This window comes from Trichechus manatus, unplaced genomic scaffold (genome assembly GCF_000243295.1).
Source record: "Trichechus manatus latirostris isolate Lorelei unplaced genomic scaffold, TriManLat1.0 scaffold00030, whole genome shotgun sequence".
NCBI classification, from domain to species: domain Eukaryota; kingdom Metazoa; phylum Chordata; class Mammalia; order Sirenia; family Trichechidae; genus Trichechus; species Trichechus manatus.
Window position 1 is genome coordinate 17,725,489 of NW_004443966.1, and position 18,308 is coordinate 17,743,796.

The window sequence follows — 18,308 nt, forward strand, 5'->3', positions numbered from 1 at the left end:
TCTTTAAAGTGTTAAAAAGCAAAGATGTCACTTTGAGGACTAAGGTGCGCCTGACCCAAGCCATGGTATTTTCAATCACCTCATATGCATGTGAAACCTGGACAAAGAATAAGGAAGACCAAAGAAGAATTGATGTCTTTGAATTATGGTACTGGCAAAGAATACTGAATATACCATGAACTGCCAGGAGAATAAACAAATCAATGTAATCAATGTCATTAAATTCTCCATGTAGAGACTGTTGAATTGGTATGTGTTTTGCTGTGTATATTCTCAACAACAACAAAATTAAGGGAAATATTTTTTAAAAAAGAAGATATATGGATGGAAAATAAGCATATGAAAAGATATTCAACATCATAAGTCAGTAAGGAAATGCAAACTAAAACCACAATGAGATACCACTATATATCTATCAACAAGAAAACAAACCCATTGCCACTCAGTTGATTCTAAATCATGGCAACCCCACGTGTTGCCAAGTAAAACTGTTACATACAGTTTTCTTGGCTGTAATTTTTACGGAAGCAGATCACTTTTTCTTCCACAGGACCACTGGGTGGGTTCAAATACCAGCCTTCAGGTTAGTAGTCAAGCACAAACCGTTTGTGCCACCCAGAGATCTTTATATATTACCAAAACCAAACCGAACCTGTTGCCATTGATCCAGTTCTGACAGAGCAATCCCATGTGTTACGGACTAGAACTGAGCTCCATAGGGTTTTCTTTGTTGAAATCATTGCCAGGCCTTTATTCTGCAGCACCACTGGGTGAGTTTGAACCACCAATCTTTCAATTAGTGGCTGTGCGCAAACTGTTTGCACCACCCAAGGACCTTGTACAGCTATTACAATAGCTAAAATTAAAAAGAATAACTATAATGATTGGCAAGGATATATAGTAACTGGGACTGTCATACACCACCGGTGGGAATGTAAAATGATATACACATCCATTATGGTAAACTGGCAATTTCTTAAAAGTTAAATATACCTATCATATGACCCAGTCATTCCACTCCTAGAGAAAGAAAAGAATATGTACACACCAAGACTTGTATACAGCTTTATGTGTACTAGCCAAACACTCGAAACAACTCAAATGCCCATCAGCAGGTGAATGGATAAACAAACTGAAGTATATCTCTATAACGGAATACTACTTAGCAATAAAAAGGAATGAATTATTGGCACATGCAACAATATGAATACATACTAAAACATTTATATAAAATTCTAGAAAATGCAAATTAACTATACCAACAAAAGCACATCAGTGGTTGCTTGTAGATGGGTGGGCTGAAAGCAGTGTGAGAAAGGAATTACTAACGGACAAGAGTAAACTCTAGGATAACAGATGTGTTCACTATCTTGACTGCAGTGGTGGTATATACACGTCAATACTTACCAAATTATACACCTTAAATGTGTACAGTTTACTTAATCTCAATTATATTTCACAAAATCTGTTTAAAAAAAAACTTGTTGCCTTTTCCTTTCAGGTTTAAAACTAAAACAGCATTCTCTTTCTTTTCTACATTCGATAGTATTATTTCTAAAAAATTCTACAACTAAAACTTTTTTTTCCCATATTCTCTACATTTTCAAAAGTGAACCCTTAAGAGTTAATGCCAGGCACAGATGTTACAGTTGCAGAGATGCAAATACACTGGCAAGAGTATTTTCCCCAACCACCTACTTTCACAACCCCATTACAGTCCGTCCTAAAGACAGAAGTCCTACCCCTGCTTTCTCCCTTCACAGAGGGATATGATTCCAGTCATCTCCTTCTTCTGCATCACTCTACCCAAAGACACCATTTCAAACAGAAGTACCACTGTCACATTCTTTCTCCCTTCAATCTTCCACACTGCCATTTTTGTTTTCCCATCTTCCATGATCCTGATGTGAAGCTGTGTATTCATTAAGTTAATTAAATATAAATACTGGAATTCACAAGGTACAGTTTCCCTTGGTAACTACAAATGATGTCTAAACTTCCATTTAGTTTTATTTCATCTTCCAACTCTATCAAATACTTCTTTAAAAAATATTTTTAAGGTATGTTTAGAAGTAAGAAAAGTATTTCTACACACTTACCTCAAGTACTGGTCCAGCTCCAAGAATAATCTGTTCTACTCCACTGGCAAATCCTTTCTGACTGAGAGCAGTAAGGTGGTGAATAAGAAAGTTTGTGCTTTGAGTCTTCCCAGAACCACTCTCTCCTGAAATCACAATGCACTGATTCTTTTTGCGTTGAAGCATCGCATGATAAGCTACATCTGCCACAGCATAAATGTGGGGTTCAAGTTTTCCTAGCTGGTGGTTATCATACATTTTTACATATTTGGGGTTATAAATAGGAAGAAACTTGAATGGGTTAATAACTATTAGAATACTGCCAACATAGGTATAAATTTTTTCATGTTTAAAGCGATTTCGTAGGTTTTCTAAAAGAGTTTTCTCATTCAAGTCAGGTAAGCTACATAAATCCTCAAAGTCTTTCTGTTGTGGCTGTGGAAGAAAACCCCGTTCCATCATCCTGCGACGTTCTTCTGTTACTCGTAGCCACGACTGAAGACTACCATAATGAATTGATCCATCAAGATTTTTTTCTCTTAGAAGAAAGCGGTAGTCCTCTCCACTCAAGCGATTTTCCAGAGCCATGCGGGGCCACAACATCATTCGCTGAACTGGACAGTCTGTTGGATTGAGTATCCATTCTTCTCCACCAAATTCCTTTACTTCTGCTAGAACATAACATTTTGTTTTGTCAAGATGGAGTCTGTTTATAAGAGAGTCAATCACCTCAGCAGCTGTGGAGTTTCTTCTGGCAGGAATTGGACAGTAGATTGTCCCTTCTGAAATTGCCCCAGGATATATATGTAATGTATGCTCATTATCCTCAAAGCGTCGTCTTCCTCCATCACTTATATTCATATTGGATCCTGTCCCATCAGCATGGATAGTACACGTTCAAGATTGTGTAAAACATTTTCTTGGCAAAAAACTGTAACAAAAAATAATGTGAAACATTTAGAAGTCATATTACATAATTATTGTTTTCTGATGCTAAAGAAAGAAAAACTGAACAACCATGCTGATTACACTTTTAGAATACATAATCTAACTCTTAGTAAAGGAACAGTTTTAAAAACAGTCTCATTGAGACCACATAATTACAACATTATATTGTCCAAATCTGGGCACTTCCTAAAACAGAAACTTGCACACACACACACAAAAAAAAATCCATGTTTTACTATATTAATTCAATTTTTCAAGATATCAAAGCATAACAAGATAAATTATTGTATCCCCAACTATTTCAAATGTTTCTAAGGTACCTGGGACTAGAACCAAGTGCTTTCCTTATACTTGAACACCCTCATTAAAGACTGCAAAAAGGTGGATAGTAATAACCACACAAATCTAATCACATTGCACCCCAAATCTCTTCAGGATAAAGCAAATCAAGAAACAATGCCATCAATGGAGCAAAATTTTGTAAAATGCATTAAAAACAGAAGATGAGATGAGATAGAGAAATTACACTAGATAAAGTTATGACCAAGAGAACCCATGAGAAAGACCTGCTACAGAGACGGACACAGTTTCAGGAAATTCCAGACTCTGACTTCCCCCAGGATGGGTGGGTGAGGTGGATTTGTCAGGGACAACAAGAAGATCCTGCTCCTGGCTTGCTCAACAAAGCTGGCAAAATTATACAACTAGCCTGAGTTGTCACCATTACAAATTTTACTCAGTCTCACCTTGACCTGAATTCGACTGTTCTACCTTACATTATTCCTCACAAGTATTCTTCATATCCTTCCAATCTTCTCAAATCTCACACCTACCAACCTCTAGAAGATTGATTTCAATTTTTATACCTGAGAAAATAGTGATTTCCCTTAAATGACTTCTCCAACTCAAACTGTATTCCTATTTTCATCTTAGTTTTTACTCTTACATTCCTGTCAACAAAGAAATTACACCCCACGTCCTTTCCAGGACTTACAAAACCCTATTTCTTCTCATCTCCATTAGTAACTTGCCTCATCAAAAAAGTCACTCTCACGTGTTATCAATCTTTCCCTTTTACTTATTTCATCCTTTAATTATATAAAGATGCTGTGCTATTAAAAAATAAAAAAAATACCTTTCGTTACTTCCCTCTCATACTACCACCCAGTGTGACAAAGTCCTTTAATCAAGAAACGTGTTTCTTACCTTTATCCCTAGATGATCTTTCAAATACACAGAAAATTATAGAACATATAAAAAGCAGCTATAGGAGTAAAGGAGAATGAAGAACAACAAAGACACAAGGAAAGTATTAGCCCAAGAGACAGAAAGGGCCACATAAACCAGAGACTTCATCAGCGTGAGACCAGAAGAACTAGATGGTGCCCGCCTACCACCAATGATCACCCTGACAGGGAACACAACAGAGTGTCCCAGATGGAACAGGAGAAAGGTGGGGTGCAGAACTCAAATTCCAGTAAGAAGACCAGACTTAACGGTCTGACTGAGACTGGAGGAACCCCGGAAAGCATGGCCCCTGGATTCTCTATCAGCTGAGAACTGAAACAATTTCCGAGTCCAACTCTTCAGACAGGGATTGGACTGGACTGTGGGACATAAACTGATACTCGTGAGGAGTGTGCCTCTTGGCTTGAGTAGACGCAGGGGACTAGACAGGCAGCTTCTGTCTGGAGGTGAAATGGGAAGGCAGAGAGGGTTAGGAGCTGGTTGAATGGACATGGGGAATAGGGGGTGGAGGGGGGACTATGCTGTCACAGTATGGGGACAGTGATTAGGGTCACATAACAATGTATGTATAAATTTTTGTATGGGAAAAAAATAATAATAAAAAGCAGCCATATACCTACCACCCAGATTCAACGAATTTTAAAACTGCTATATTTGCTCCAGATCATTTTATAAAGAAATATTAGAGATACAGTTAAAGCTCCTTCCCTTGCTCCACAAAGGTAGCCACTATCCTAAAGTTGGTATTACTCCCATGAATGTTTTTACATGTTTATCACGTGTGAGTTTCCATAAATTATATACAGTATTTTTTAAGTTTTACAAAAAGTGGTATCATACTATATTAATAATCTACTTCACACTGTAACTTAATATTGTCTATAAATGTTGCTACATATAGTTATACTTTATTAACTGGCAAATATCCCATTGTAGAATTATACAGTGTTAATCTACTCTGTTTCCAGTGAACACTTAGATTGTTTCTAATATTACACTGCATTCTCATATACGTTTTTGTATGAGCTTTTGCTAGAATGTCTCTGGACTTTATACCCAGGAATGGAAGTGGGTTTTAGATATCTTCAAACTTTACCAGATGTCATGGATTGAATTATATTCCCAAAAAATACCTATCAACTTGGCTAGGCCATGATTCCCAGTATTGTGTCATTGTCCATCATTTTGTCATTTGATGTGATTTTCCTAAGTGTTGTAAATCCTACCTCTATGATGTTAATGACGCAGGATTAGAGGCAGTTATGTTAATGAGGCAGGACTTGATCTACAAGATTAGGTTTTGCCTTAAATCAATCCCTTTTGAGATACAAAAGAGAAAAGTGAGAAGAGAGACACGGGTACCTTATATCACCAAGAAAAAAGAGCCAGGAGAATAGCGCGTGCTTTGGACCCGGGGTCCCTGCGCTAAGAAGCTCCTCGGTCAGGGAAGATTAACGACAAGGACCTTCCCCCAGAGCTGGCATCCTGGTGGTGCAAATGATTACGTGCTGACTGCTAACGAAAAGGTCAGCAGTTCAAGTCTACCCAGAGATTCCTTGGAAGAAAGGTCTGGCAATGTACTTCCCAAAAATTAGTCATTGAAAGGAGCACAGTTGTACTCTGACACACATGGGGTCACCATGAGTTGGAATCGACTGGACAGCAACTGGTTTGGTTTTATAGTGGTTCTGAGGTGGGGTAATCTAAGCAATTTTGTTGTTGTTGGATTACCAAAGAACAGTATTCAAGAATCAATAGCCTATATTCCCATTCTCCACTCCTTTACCACTCTCCCCACATAGCAAGCTACTGACAGTGCTCTTTGAAAAAGTCATCAGTTACCAGAGTTACCAAAGTGAAAGGTCTCTTCTCAATCCTCATCATAACACACTACACTACAGCATCTGATTAAGGCGCCCATCTTCTTCCTGAAACTCTGCCCTTACGTGACAATTATTCTTCTTACAGTCTTCCTAAATACGCTTACTCTTCCTTTGACTCACTCCCACAGCTCCTTTTCCACTACCTCACCTTAAAGACTATCATTCTCCACAGTTCTCGTCTTAACCCAAGTGCTCTTCTATCTGGATTTTTATTCAGTGCTTTAACTCTATCTGTAATTCATTCATTTATGTATTATCTATGGATGCTTTTGCACTACAACAACAGAATTAAGCAGTTGTGACAGAGATCATGTGGCTCACAAAGCCAAACATTTTTACTATATGGCCCTTTGACAAGTATAACTCACCAAACAGTAGAGTGAAAAAAAAATGGAATGATAAAATCAATCGATTCAAAAGAAGGCAAGAAAAGAGTGAAAAAGAAAATGAGAACAGGTGGAACAAATAGAAAGCAGATAGTAAGTTTTAAAACTAAATGTCTCACTAATTTCATTAAAGGTAAATATTACAGTTAAAAGACAAAGACTTGTCAGACCAGAATTTTCAAATCTGACTATATGCAGTTTTCAATAGACGCACGTCTAGAACATGAGGATACAGAATCTGAAAGTAAAAACAAAAAAATGGAAGAGGACATACCATGTAAATACTAGCCAAAAGAAACCAAAATAATACCAAACAAAATAGAGAAAGAAAGCTGAGTTAAATATCTCTTGGGTGCTTCCTAGCTGTTACACACTATCATTCTAGGTTAAGGCCTGAGAAAAAGGTCTCAGGATATCACTGGTAATCTTGGAGAAAAACCCAAAACCCATTGCCATCGAGTGGATTCCAACTCCTTGCGACCCCTACAGGACAGAGTAGAACTGCCCCATAGGGTTTCCAAGAACAGCTAGGGGATTCAAACTGCCGACCTTCTGGTTAGCAGCCATAGCTCTTAATCACTACACACCACCAGGGTTTCCACTCTTGGAGAGAAATGGGAATTAGGAAACGACTATAAGAAGCTAAAAAAGAAGTGATAGGGTAGCAAGCGAATAGCAGATGTTGGTCAAAACTGCAATAAAGAAGGAAAAGGAGTGTAAGAGAAATGTCTGTTAGGGGCTTGGGAATGTATCTGTATGGTTATAAACAGGATCAAGTAGAGAAACAGAAACTGAAAACTGAAAAAAAAGCAGGTCTAACTAACAAGCCAAGGTCCTCGAGTAAGCAAGACTAAATGAGATTTAAGCCAAAGCTGAATAGCTTCATCTCAGATAGGGAAAACAAAAACACTATTTCTTTTTCTGAAAGAATAAAAAAAAGAGAGATTTTGAGGAAAGATGTGACAAGGGTACATGTCAGCTGATCATCATCACCAGATGGGATAGAAGAGCCCAAGTTTTACCTAAAGTACATCTATGCCAAGTAAAAGCCAAATTGGGTGCTGAAATAAAAAACATTTTGCAGTATCTGTATTAAAGAAAAGGTGATAGGAGAAACTAGTTATCATATGACACACTGTAGCACAGATACATAGACCCCTATTGTTTTAGCCTGCCCAGCATGTAAAGGACCTTCTGGTGAAAAGTAGTGTGTTTTCCTATGAAGAACCACTTCTTCCCCTTCAGCATTTGATATAGTTAGAATGGACTAAACTCATCCTCCAGGTTTTTTGTTTGTTTTGGGTGGGAGGTTGTGGGGGAGGGAGGTGGTAATATTGGCTGTGACCCAGGTCCAGCCAATTAGTTTATTCCAATCACCCTAGCCACAGTAGCTGTTCAATGAGATTCTATACTGGACCTTTTGCTGCAACTACTGGGAAAGAAGTTTTGGTGGTGTTTTTTTTTTTCCACTAAGGCACCTAAGCTAAAAAGATGTAAGCCTAGAGCTGCTGGCAGTTATCTTTCCAGAATGCATGGAAGAGTCTCTTTGCAATTAAATAAAGTGAAACTAATGCACACAGCTTTATCAACATTGTTTGGGCCACTGAATTCAGCTGAGCCTCAAGTAACCTCAACCACTGAGCTTCTCTATTAAGGAGGCCAACCAATTCCCTTTTATTCCTTGAGCCAGTCTGAATTGGGTATCTGTTTTCTGGGGGAAAAAAATACAAAACACTATAATAGGTAGCATTTCAGGAGAATGCCCTTTGGGGACATAGGTATTCCTTGTTAAATTTCTCACATCTAAAAATCTCACTATGTAAACACAGGAACCAAAAAGCTTGCTATTTCCTATCAAAACTTGGAGAAGGTCAAATAGATTCAAATAAGGCAATACCCTGATACCCAAATTCACTATCCAAACGAAAGATTAAACAGATTTGGATAGTGAGAGATACTTGTATGCCAACATGCAGAAACCTGGCAAGGGATGCACAATATAATGTCAAATGAAAAAAAAACAGACTATAAAGTTGTACATAAATGCACACATATATTAAAAAATGGACAAAAACATTAGGTTTTTGGGAAATCTTCAAAATTTGCTTTTATACTTTGACCAAAAATAAGTTTGACATACATTTCTTCATTTGAGTTGCACAGCAATTCTCTGAGACAAGGAACAAACTATAACTTTTCAAATCAGAAAATTAAGACTTAAAGAGTAAAAAGGGACCCAAAAGCCTATGAGAACTTACTTCATGATAAAGATGGCATTTCAAATCAGCAGGGAAGAGATGTACTCTATACATGATGTGGAGATAATTGACTGACTGCAAGAATAAAACACAACAACGCAGATAAAGAATTAGGTACATTTAATATTCTTTTTATTCCCCATCCCAATGTAGTTACTTCAAAAGTATATGCTGACAGGGGAATCAATGTGGTGAGACAGTTGCTGTGGTCAGTAGGGTGTAGTTCAGAATAGACTAGCTTCTGGTGTTATTCACTGGACTGAGTTAGAAGGGACTAATTATAGAGGAAAACTGTGGCGAAGAAAGAAAATAGAATTAGAAAATATAGTTTCCTTTAAATTAGAAGTTCAATTAAAAAGATAAAAATAAAGATTTTAGTTCTGTGTCTGAAATAATGCTAATAAAATTTAATTTTCTCAAAAAAATTGTTAACGTTGCTTTTGCTTCTTTATCAGGTTCTCAAAGTTATTTTCCAAAAAAATCTCCATTCTCTTACTTGCTTTACCAGAAGGATTTACTGATGAATGTTAATAAGTAGGATTATACATTATCATTTAGCAAGAGGAATGGAAGGACAGATCAGACAAGTGTCTAAAAAAAATAAAAAATCTAATATTACTGCTGAAAAAATAGCTCAAAGCAAAGGCCTCACTGGTATATATAAAAAGGAGACCACTGTACTATCAAGGCAAGGTTCATTTTTTTAAAAAACATTACTGATTTACCTACAACTATAAATTTTATGGGGCGAGAACTATCAAACATTTTGAACTTCTTTTAGATAAATAACTATGGGAAAGTGGTGCTCTAAAACTAATACTCATAGTTCTTCATTCTATAGTATTTACAGGCACCCTGGTGACACAGTAGTTAAGAGCCTGGCTGCTAACCAAAAGGTCAGCAGTTTGAATCCGCCAGCAGCTCCTTGGAAACCCTATGGGGCGTTCTACTCTGTCCTACAGGGTCACTATGACAAACTATTACACAAACAAAGTTATTACCATACTAATGTACAATCACACATATAAACATATATGGAACTTATTTCAATATGTAAACATTTGGATTTTTAAACTCTGCAAACCATGTGTTTTGTAGCAATTATTTTCAAAAACCCCAAAATAATCTTGTATTGTGGCAGAAGCAGACTAGATGGTCTACAAACCCATTTCTTCCTCTGTATGAGCACAGAGTTAGACTGTATTTCCCAGCCTTCCTTGAAGTTACATGTGGCCACGTGAACATGCCCTATGCCACCAATAAGCAGACAGAAGTGACATACATCTGCTCCAGGCTTTAATAAAAAGCCCCTAAGCGTGTCTGTCTTTTCTGATCTGCTGGGAGGATCCAGAGTATCCAGTGAAATGTTTTGAGGCCCTAAGGATAAGACAGCCATTAACTGGAAGAAGTCTGGCTCCCAAATGACCACAAGGAGCAGAGAGCCCACCATCACCCTAACTCTAGTTACACTGGACTGTGGAACCACCGATATTTAGGGATTGTTTAGAAGTGAGCCTACCCCGATTAATGCATTACTACAAAATTTTTCCAAATCCTCCCCTTTCTAAATCCTGTAAGGAAATTCCTCCTATAGTCAATCTATCAGTTCTGTATATAGGTCTACCTTCAAAATATATCCTAAATCTAACCATTTCTTATCATCCTCATCTCTACCACCTAGTTCAAGCTCATTATCATTCTCTCACCTGAAGTAAAAAAAAGTGTGGTCTCCTTGCTTCTATCATTGTTCCCCTACAGTCTATTTTCCACACAGCAGGCAATCATCCTTTTTACCTGTTCAAAACTCTCCAACGGTTTTCCATACCACAATTAAACATAACTGAAACCTTTTACTGTGGCCCAGAAGGCCCTATGATCTGATCCCCAGCAATGTTTTCTTTCCCTCACTCCACTGTATCTTCACTGGTCTTTTTTTCTTGTTTAAGCGTTTTCCTGCTTCAGGCCCTTTACACTTCCTGTTCCCTCTGCCTGAAGGTCTCTCAAATGCCAACTCTTCAGAGAGGCTTTTCCTCACTACTCTATCTAAAATAACCATCCCCATGGCTCTATTTCTTTTATCCTAATTTATTTTTCATCAGAGAACTTAAAGCACTAAGATTATATTATTATTTATTTTTGTTTACTGTCTGACTTCCTCATCAAAAAGTAAGGTCACTGTTTCTCATCAGTATCTACAGCCCAAAAGTATATTTGTTGAAAGAATAAACAAGTCCACATACACATTAATATATTTTAGCAATCATTTTTATTGCTTATAGTAGTGATTTTTTTAAACTTCATGATAGCTTTTATTCCCTTTTCCTACTGACTCTTTCATCTCAGTTTCACATATTATGTATATATGCAATTTTATTTGACTTTCTGTAAGAGCTGTTTTCAACAAAAATTTGACAATGTCTAACTTTAAAACTGAGCAAGTAATCAAAGTCCTTTCCTAAGAGGTAATCAATGTTGCTGATTCAGCAAGCATGCCTAACAATATATAGAAGAAGAGAGTTTAGAAACAAAGGTTAACTGTTGGCCACTCTATGCAGCTATCTTTAAGAAAACCACTAAATGATGGAGTTGCTAAAACTCTATTAAGGACTAAGAAATTATATACAAAATGAACTTTTTTTTTAAAAAAAATGAAGAATGGATAAGCTGTAATATATTATTCATATTCATATATTACTCAGCAATTTAAAAAAATTACATATATCACAACACCAAAAACACTATATTAAGCAAAAGAAGCCAGATACAAAAGAGCACATAGGTATGATTACTCCAAGAACAGACAAGACTAACCTTGACAGAAATCAAAAAGTGTAGTTGAGGGGATGGAAGGAGGAATTGACTGGAATAAGAGGGAATTTTCTGGGGTTGATAGAAATGTTCTGTAGCTTATTCTTGGTGCTGGTTACACACAGGTGTATAAAATTTTCACAACTCAAACTGAACACTTAAGATGTGTGCATTTTATTGTTATCCTAATTGTAAAAACCAAAACCAAACCCACTGACATTGAATTGATCTCGACTCATAGTGACCCTACAGGACAGAGGAGAACTGCCCCATATGGTTTCCAGGGCTGTAAATCTTTTTTTTTTTTTAATTGTACTTTAAGTGAAAGTTTACAATTCATGTTAGTCTCTCATACAAAAATTTATACACACATTGTTATGTGACCCTAATTGCTCTCTCTGTACTGTGACAGCACACTCCTCCTTTCTACCCCTGATTTCCCATGTCCATTCAACCAGCTCCTGACCCTCTCTGCCTTCTCATCTCAGCTCCGGACACAAGCTGCCCAGTTAGTCTCATGTATCTACTTTAGCTAAGAAGCACATTCTTCACGAGTATCTTTTATGTCCCACAGTCCAGTCTTATCTTTGTCTAAAGAGTTGGCCTCAGGAATGGTTTTAGCTCTGGACTGACAGAGAGTCTGGGGGCCATGTTTTCTGGGGTTCCTCCAGTCTCAGTCAGACCATTAAGTCTGGTCTTTTTACTAGAATTTGAGTTCTGCACCCCACTTTTCTCCTGCTCTGTCAGGGACTCTCTGTTGTGTTCCCTGTCAGGGCAGTCATTGGTGGTAGCCAGGCACCATCTAGTTCTTCTGGTATCAGGCTGATGAAGTCTCTGGCCCATGTGGCCCTTTCTGTCTCTTGGGCTAATACCTTCCTTGTGTCTTTGGTGTTCTTCATTCTCCTTTATTCCAGGTGGGTTGATGCATCTTAGATGGCCACTTGCTAGCTTTTAAGACCCCAGACACCACTCACCAAAGTAGGATGCGAACATTTTCTTAATAAACTTTGTTATGTCAATTGACCTAGATGTCCCCTGAAAGCATGGTCCCCAGACAAGGCTGTAAATCTTTACGGAAGCAGACAGCCACATCTTTCTCCCATGGGTTCAAACCACTGACCTTTTGAATAACAACCAAGCATTTTAACCACTATACCACCAGGGCTCCTATTAATTGTACCTCAGTTAAAATGAATTTAACACACACATACACAATACCACCACACATCTAGAGGAATAAAACTAACAAAAGATATGCAAGGCCTCAGATCAGTTGCCGTAAAGGCAATTCCAACTTATGGCTACCCCATGTGTGTCAGAGTAGAACTGTGGTCCAAAGGGTTTTCAATGGGTGATTTTTCAGAAGTAGATTGCCAGGTCTTTCTTCCAAGGCACCTCTGGGTGGACTTGAATCGTCAACCTTTCTGTTAGTAACCAAGCACATTAGCCATATGTACCACCCTGAGGCCTCAAGAAGACCTAAACACATGGAGGAATATACCACATTCATTGACTGGAAAGCTTAACATCATTAAGTAGTCAATTCTCCTCTAAACTGATCTACAGATTCAATACAATTTCAAACAAAATCCCAGCCAGGTGAACTGACAAGCTGATTCTCAAAAATATACAGGAAATCTAGTGGACCTGAAATAGTCAAAACAATCTTAAAGAGGAACAAAGTTGGAAGACTTACACTACCAAATATCAATATTCAGTATAAAGGTACAGGAAAGATAGTATAGTAGTGGCACAAAGGGAGACATAGAGAACACCATCCTCACAATCGTTGCTATGCTTGAGCCCATCGTTGTAGCCATTGTGCCAATCCCTTTGTTGGGGGTCTTCCTCTCTTTCACTGACCCTCCACTTTACCAAGCATGATGTCCTTCTCCAGGGACTGGCCCTCCTGGTACTACTGGTACTAGGAGGAAACTAAAATAGAAGGAGCAGAGCTACCCCAGCTGACCCATAAACTTATAACCAAGAAATAAATGCTTATTGTTTAGTTATTTTCAGGTAGTTTGTCAAGCAGTAATAGCTGACTAATACAATAACATTAGTCATCTGAGAAATGCAAATAAACACAGAAGAAAACATTCTTTGATGGTTATGAGGTTAGGGAGGGAGGGTGAGGGTTATTTACTAACTAGATAGTAGATAAGAATTATCTTAGGTGAAGGGAAGAGCAGCACACACTACAGGGGAAGTCAGCACAACTGGACTAAACCAAAGCTAAGAAGTTTCCTGAATACAATCAAACACTTTGAGGGACAGAGTAGCAGGGGTAGGGGTCTGGGGACCATGGTTTCAGGGGCCATTTAGGTCAACTGGCATAACAAAGTTTATTAAGAAAATGTTCTGCATCCTACTTTGGTGAGTGGCGTCTCGGGTCTTAAAAGCTTGCAAGCAGCCATCTAAGATGCATAAATTGGTCCCAACTACCTGGAATAAAGGAGAACGAAGAACACCAAAGACACAAGGGAAGTAGTAGCCGAAGAACAGAAAGGGCCACATGAGCCAGAGACTTCACCAGCCTGAGACCAGAAGAACTAGATGGTGCCCACCTACTACCAATGATTGCCCTGATAGGGAACACAACAGAGAGTCCTGGATGGAGCAGGAGAAAGGTGGGGTGCAGAACTCAAATTCTAGTTAGAAGATCAGACTTAATGGTCTGACTGAGACTGGAGGAACCCCAGAAGGCATGGCCCCCGGATTCAGCCCAGAACTAAAACAATTTCTGAGGCCAACTCTTCAGACAGGGATTGGACTGGACTGTGGGACATAAACTGATACTCGTGAGGAGTGTGCCTCTTAGCTCAAGTAGATACAAGAGACTAAACGGGCAGCTTCTGTCTGGAGGTGAGATGGGAAGGCAGAGAGGGTTAGGAGCTGGTTGAATGGACATGGGGAATCAGGGGTAGAAAGGAGGAGTGTGCTGTCATAGTATGGGGAGAGCAATTAGAGTCACATAACAATGTATGTATAAATTTTTGTATGGGAAAAAAATTTTTTTTTAAATGCAAATAAAAACCACAATGAGATACTACCAAACCTCTCCCAAAATGGCCAAAATTAAAAGAACTGGCAATACCAAGGGTTGCTGGTTGGGGGTATAATTGGTACAACTACTCTAGAAAACTGCTTAGTGGCATACATATATCCTATGACTCAGCAAATTCACACCTGGATCTATATATCCAACAGAACTGAGTGCATATGTCTACTAAAAGATACATATAAGAATGTTCATTGCAGCTTTACTTATAACAAGAAAAATTTTTTTTTAAAAATCAAAATGTCCATCAACAATAAAATGGATAAACTGTGGTATACTGATAAATGAAATAGAATACAGCATTAAAAAAAAAAAAAACTGCTGATGTATACAACAACATGAATCTCACAGACATAATTGTTGAGTGAAAAAAGTCAGATACAAAAAACTACAGACTGACTTATCCTATTTATATGAAGCTCAAAAACACACAAAATAAATCTATGGTGTTAAGAACTATCTATATGGGATCAAACTGACAACACTAACTTGAAAGATTAGATAGGAACCTTAGGGGGCAGTGTATTTACATCAATGGGGGAAGTACAACTTAGAAAAGGGTGAGAATGGTTGCACAACTCAAAGAATGTAATCAGTGTCACTAAACGGTACATGTAGAAACTGTTGAATTGGTGTATGTTTTGCTGTGTATATTCTCAATAACAACAAAATAAATAAAAATTAAAAAAAAAAAAACAAAAAAAAAACCCATAACAACCGTCTCCAATTCCAGAAACACATCCCCCTCTTTGCCCCTTCATACCTAGCTTTGGCAGGGGGAGCACTGCTACCACTTTTTGGTTTTCCTTAACCCTACCCACAACGTTGTAGTCTCATCGTAAAACTCTCCCCAATACCCACTTACGTGTATCATCTGTTTCCTGATAAACCTGTTTGATGATACACTTCAAAATCAGACTATAGTAATAAAATAATAGTAAAACATCTAAAATAACTAAATAAATAACCTACGGTGACAGAGGTCAGAAAAATGGTTTCTTTTAGGGGAAAGGGAATTATGGAGGCAGCGCATCACTGGACTAGTAGAAACATATACTACTTGCACTAAGCAGTAAATACAGGACCAAAGAAAAAAAGAGGCCCTTTTATCTTACTTCATTTACATATTCATAAAATTTTATGCCTTCAGCTTCTTTCAGGATATCCTTCATTTGAGCACCTCTTCTTTTGACTTTCAGTAACAATCAGAGAAGAGGGAAGCTCATCTATGGGTTGATCCACTTATGACAAGACAGATATACTCAATGACTACAAATGAACATCAAATCCTGAGACTCAGCATCACTTTACATATTACTAAGCTTGTACAACAAGAATACAACACTTATTTGGAAGCATGGCCTAGTTACATCTTTCAACTCTACTACTTTGTCTATGGAATACACTGCTTCCATAATGTGACATCTTTCAGGTATTTAGAGGCTTTTCAGACTTGCATCCTCTTGAACAATTTCACAGGTTATTTGTGAAGTAAACAGATTCGAATTCTCAATTTGAATGATTCTGAGGGGTTTACAGAGTCATGTGAGCAGTAGATCCTTTCAACAACAAACTCCCTCTTCTTGTCCACTTGGGGAGATGTACCACATACCCCTTATTCTTGGTCCCTACTACATTTACGATCTGTCCTGCTTTTCCCTAATTTTAACAGAACATAATATTCTTTTTATAAACTGTTGTTGCTTAATTCCTTCATTCTAGATAACTCAACCAATGTTCCAAAACTCTTCAACAATTAAGGACAAAATTTACCAAGGAAAACAAATGAACAAAGTAATTAAAATAGCCCTCTGTTGTATTAAGAAAAATTAAACAGAATGACACACTACAGCAGGGGTTGGCAAACTTTTTCTGTAAAGGGCCGAAAGTATTTTAGGCTTTGTACGCCATATAAAGTCTCTGTTGCGTATTCTTTGGGGTTTTTTGTTTGTTTGGTTGCTTGGCTGGTTTTTCTTAAATCTTTTTAAAATGTAAAAACCATTCTTAGCTCTCAGGCAGTATAAAAACAGGCCACCTGCCAGATTTGGCCTGTGGGCAGTAGTTTGCAAATCATTATACTAGAGGGATTAGATATGCTATTTTAGTTATCAGTGGCATTCAGTGAAGCCTCTCTGACGTGGTGAGAGGTCTATATGACATGAAGGAGCTGGTAATACTAAGATACGAGAGAAATGCTCCAGGCTAAAAGAAATAAGTAGTACAAAATGTCTAAATCAGGAACAAACATGCCACATTTGAAAGGAGGCTCGTGTGGCTAAAAGTATTCAAGGAGGAAAATGGTGACATAGGTAAGGAACAGGTAGGGACCAGACTGTATTATATCTTGCAGTCTGGGATTTTATTCTAAATGTAATAAAAAGTTTCTGGGGTTTTGCTTTGCTTTTTTAAACAAGGAATGACATAACCTGAAAAGATCACTCTAATTACTTGAAAGAGAATAGATTAGAGGAAAGAGGGAGCAAAAAGCAGAAACAGGGAGACCAGTTAGGAGGTTGTTGTAGTAGTCAGGGCAAAAGATAATGGTTGTTGGATAGGGCAGTAGCAGTGGAGTTGAAAAGAAATTGATGAATTTGGTATGTGTTCTAGACTGACTAATGGATTTAGATAGGCGAACAAGCACGATACCTAGGTCTGTTTCACTTAAAGCTACTGGGTAGACATTGTTTCTATTTACTAAAATGGGGAAAGCTGGGAGAGGAACAGGTTTATTTATGTTTATTTGTTGGTGTTGTTTTGTTGTTGTTTGAGAGGGAGGTAGGAATATGGCTTGATATGCCTTTGGCCCTATTAAGTCTAAAATGCCTATCAGACATACAAGTGGAAATACGTAAGCAACCAGATATACAAGTCTGGAAAACAAATGAGAGGAAAGGATTAGAGAAAATGCACATCTGGTAGTCATAGCATATGGATGGCATTTAAAGCAATCAAACTAGATGAACTCACAAAGAGACTGCAGACAGAGAAAAGAAACTATGACCAAGCCCTGGCGGTTGGTTGCCAATGTTTAGTGTCCCAGCAGAGAAGGAAGAGGAATCAAAAAAGGAGCAGCCAATGACTTACAAACGCATAGTAATAATAACAGTGCTGGCTGTAATAGCAGTAGTAATAGTCTTAATGGTTAACCCTTAGAGTACTTATTAAGCATCAAGCTATTCATTTGAATCATTAAATCTTAGAACAACTTTGCGGAGGTAAGCACCATTACCACCATTTTCAAATGAAGAAATTGAAGAATACAGGATAAATAACCTAGTGGCACAGTGGTTAAGAGTTCAGGCTGCTAACCAAAGTCAGAATTCACCAGTTGCTCCTTGGAAACCCTACGGGGCAGCTCTACTCTGTCCTATAGGGTCACTATCAGTTGGAATTGACTCAACGGCAATGGGTTGCTTGGGTTACATGACACATGTAAGCAGAGGAAACCCAGACAAACGAAGAGTAATGAAAGAGAAGTGTTTCAAGAAGGGGCAAATGATGTCAGATAAGGATAGAAAAATGACCTATGGATTTGAAAACATGGAAATCATTTGTGACCATTTCTGTGTTTAATTTATGATTGTAACTGGGTAAGCTCAGGCATGTGCTACAAGTTCCTCATGGGGCTACTGCAAGAG

The 18,308-nt window shown here is 37.9% G+C and overlaps 1 protein-coding gene across 10 annotated transcripts in view; it reads right to left on the reverse strand.

Moving 5' to 3' along the window:
* The window catches only part of MYO9A (myosin IXA), a 247,183-nt gene that overhangs the window by 211,924 nt on the left and 16,951 nt on the right, over window positions 1-18,308 (reverse strand). For 3 of the 10 annotated variants that reach the window (XM_023729773.1, XM_023729777.1, XM_023729772.1), the window contains exon 2: window positions 2,100-3,009. In XM_023729773.1, coding sequence (XP_023585541.1) covers window positions 2,100-2,939 — 840 coding nt within the window. In that variant the 5' untranslated portion in view covers window positions 2,940-3,009. Of the gene's footprint in view, window positions 1-2,099; window positions 3,010-8,801; window positions 9,096-18,308 lie in introns of those variants that run through there. The other 7 variants (XM_023729771.1, XM_023729770.1, XM_023729778.1 and 4 more) reach the window with 4 other exon arrangements.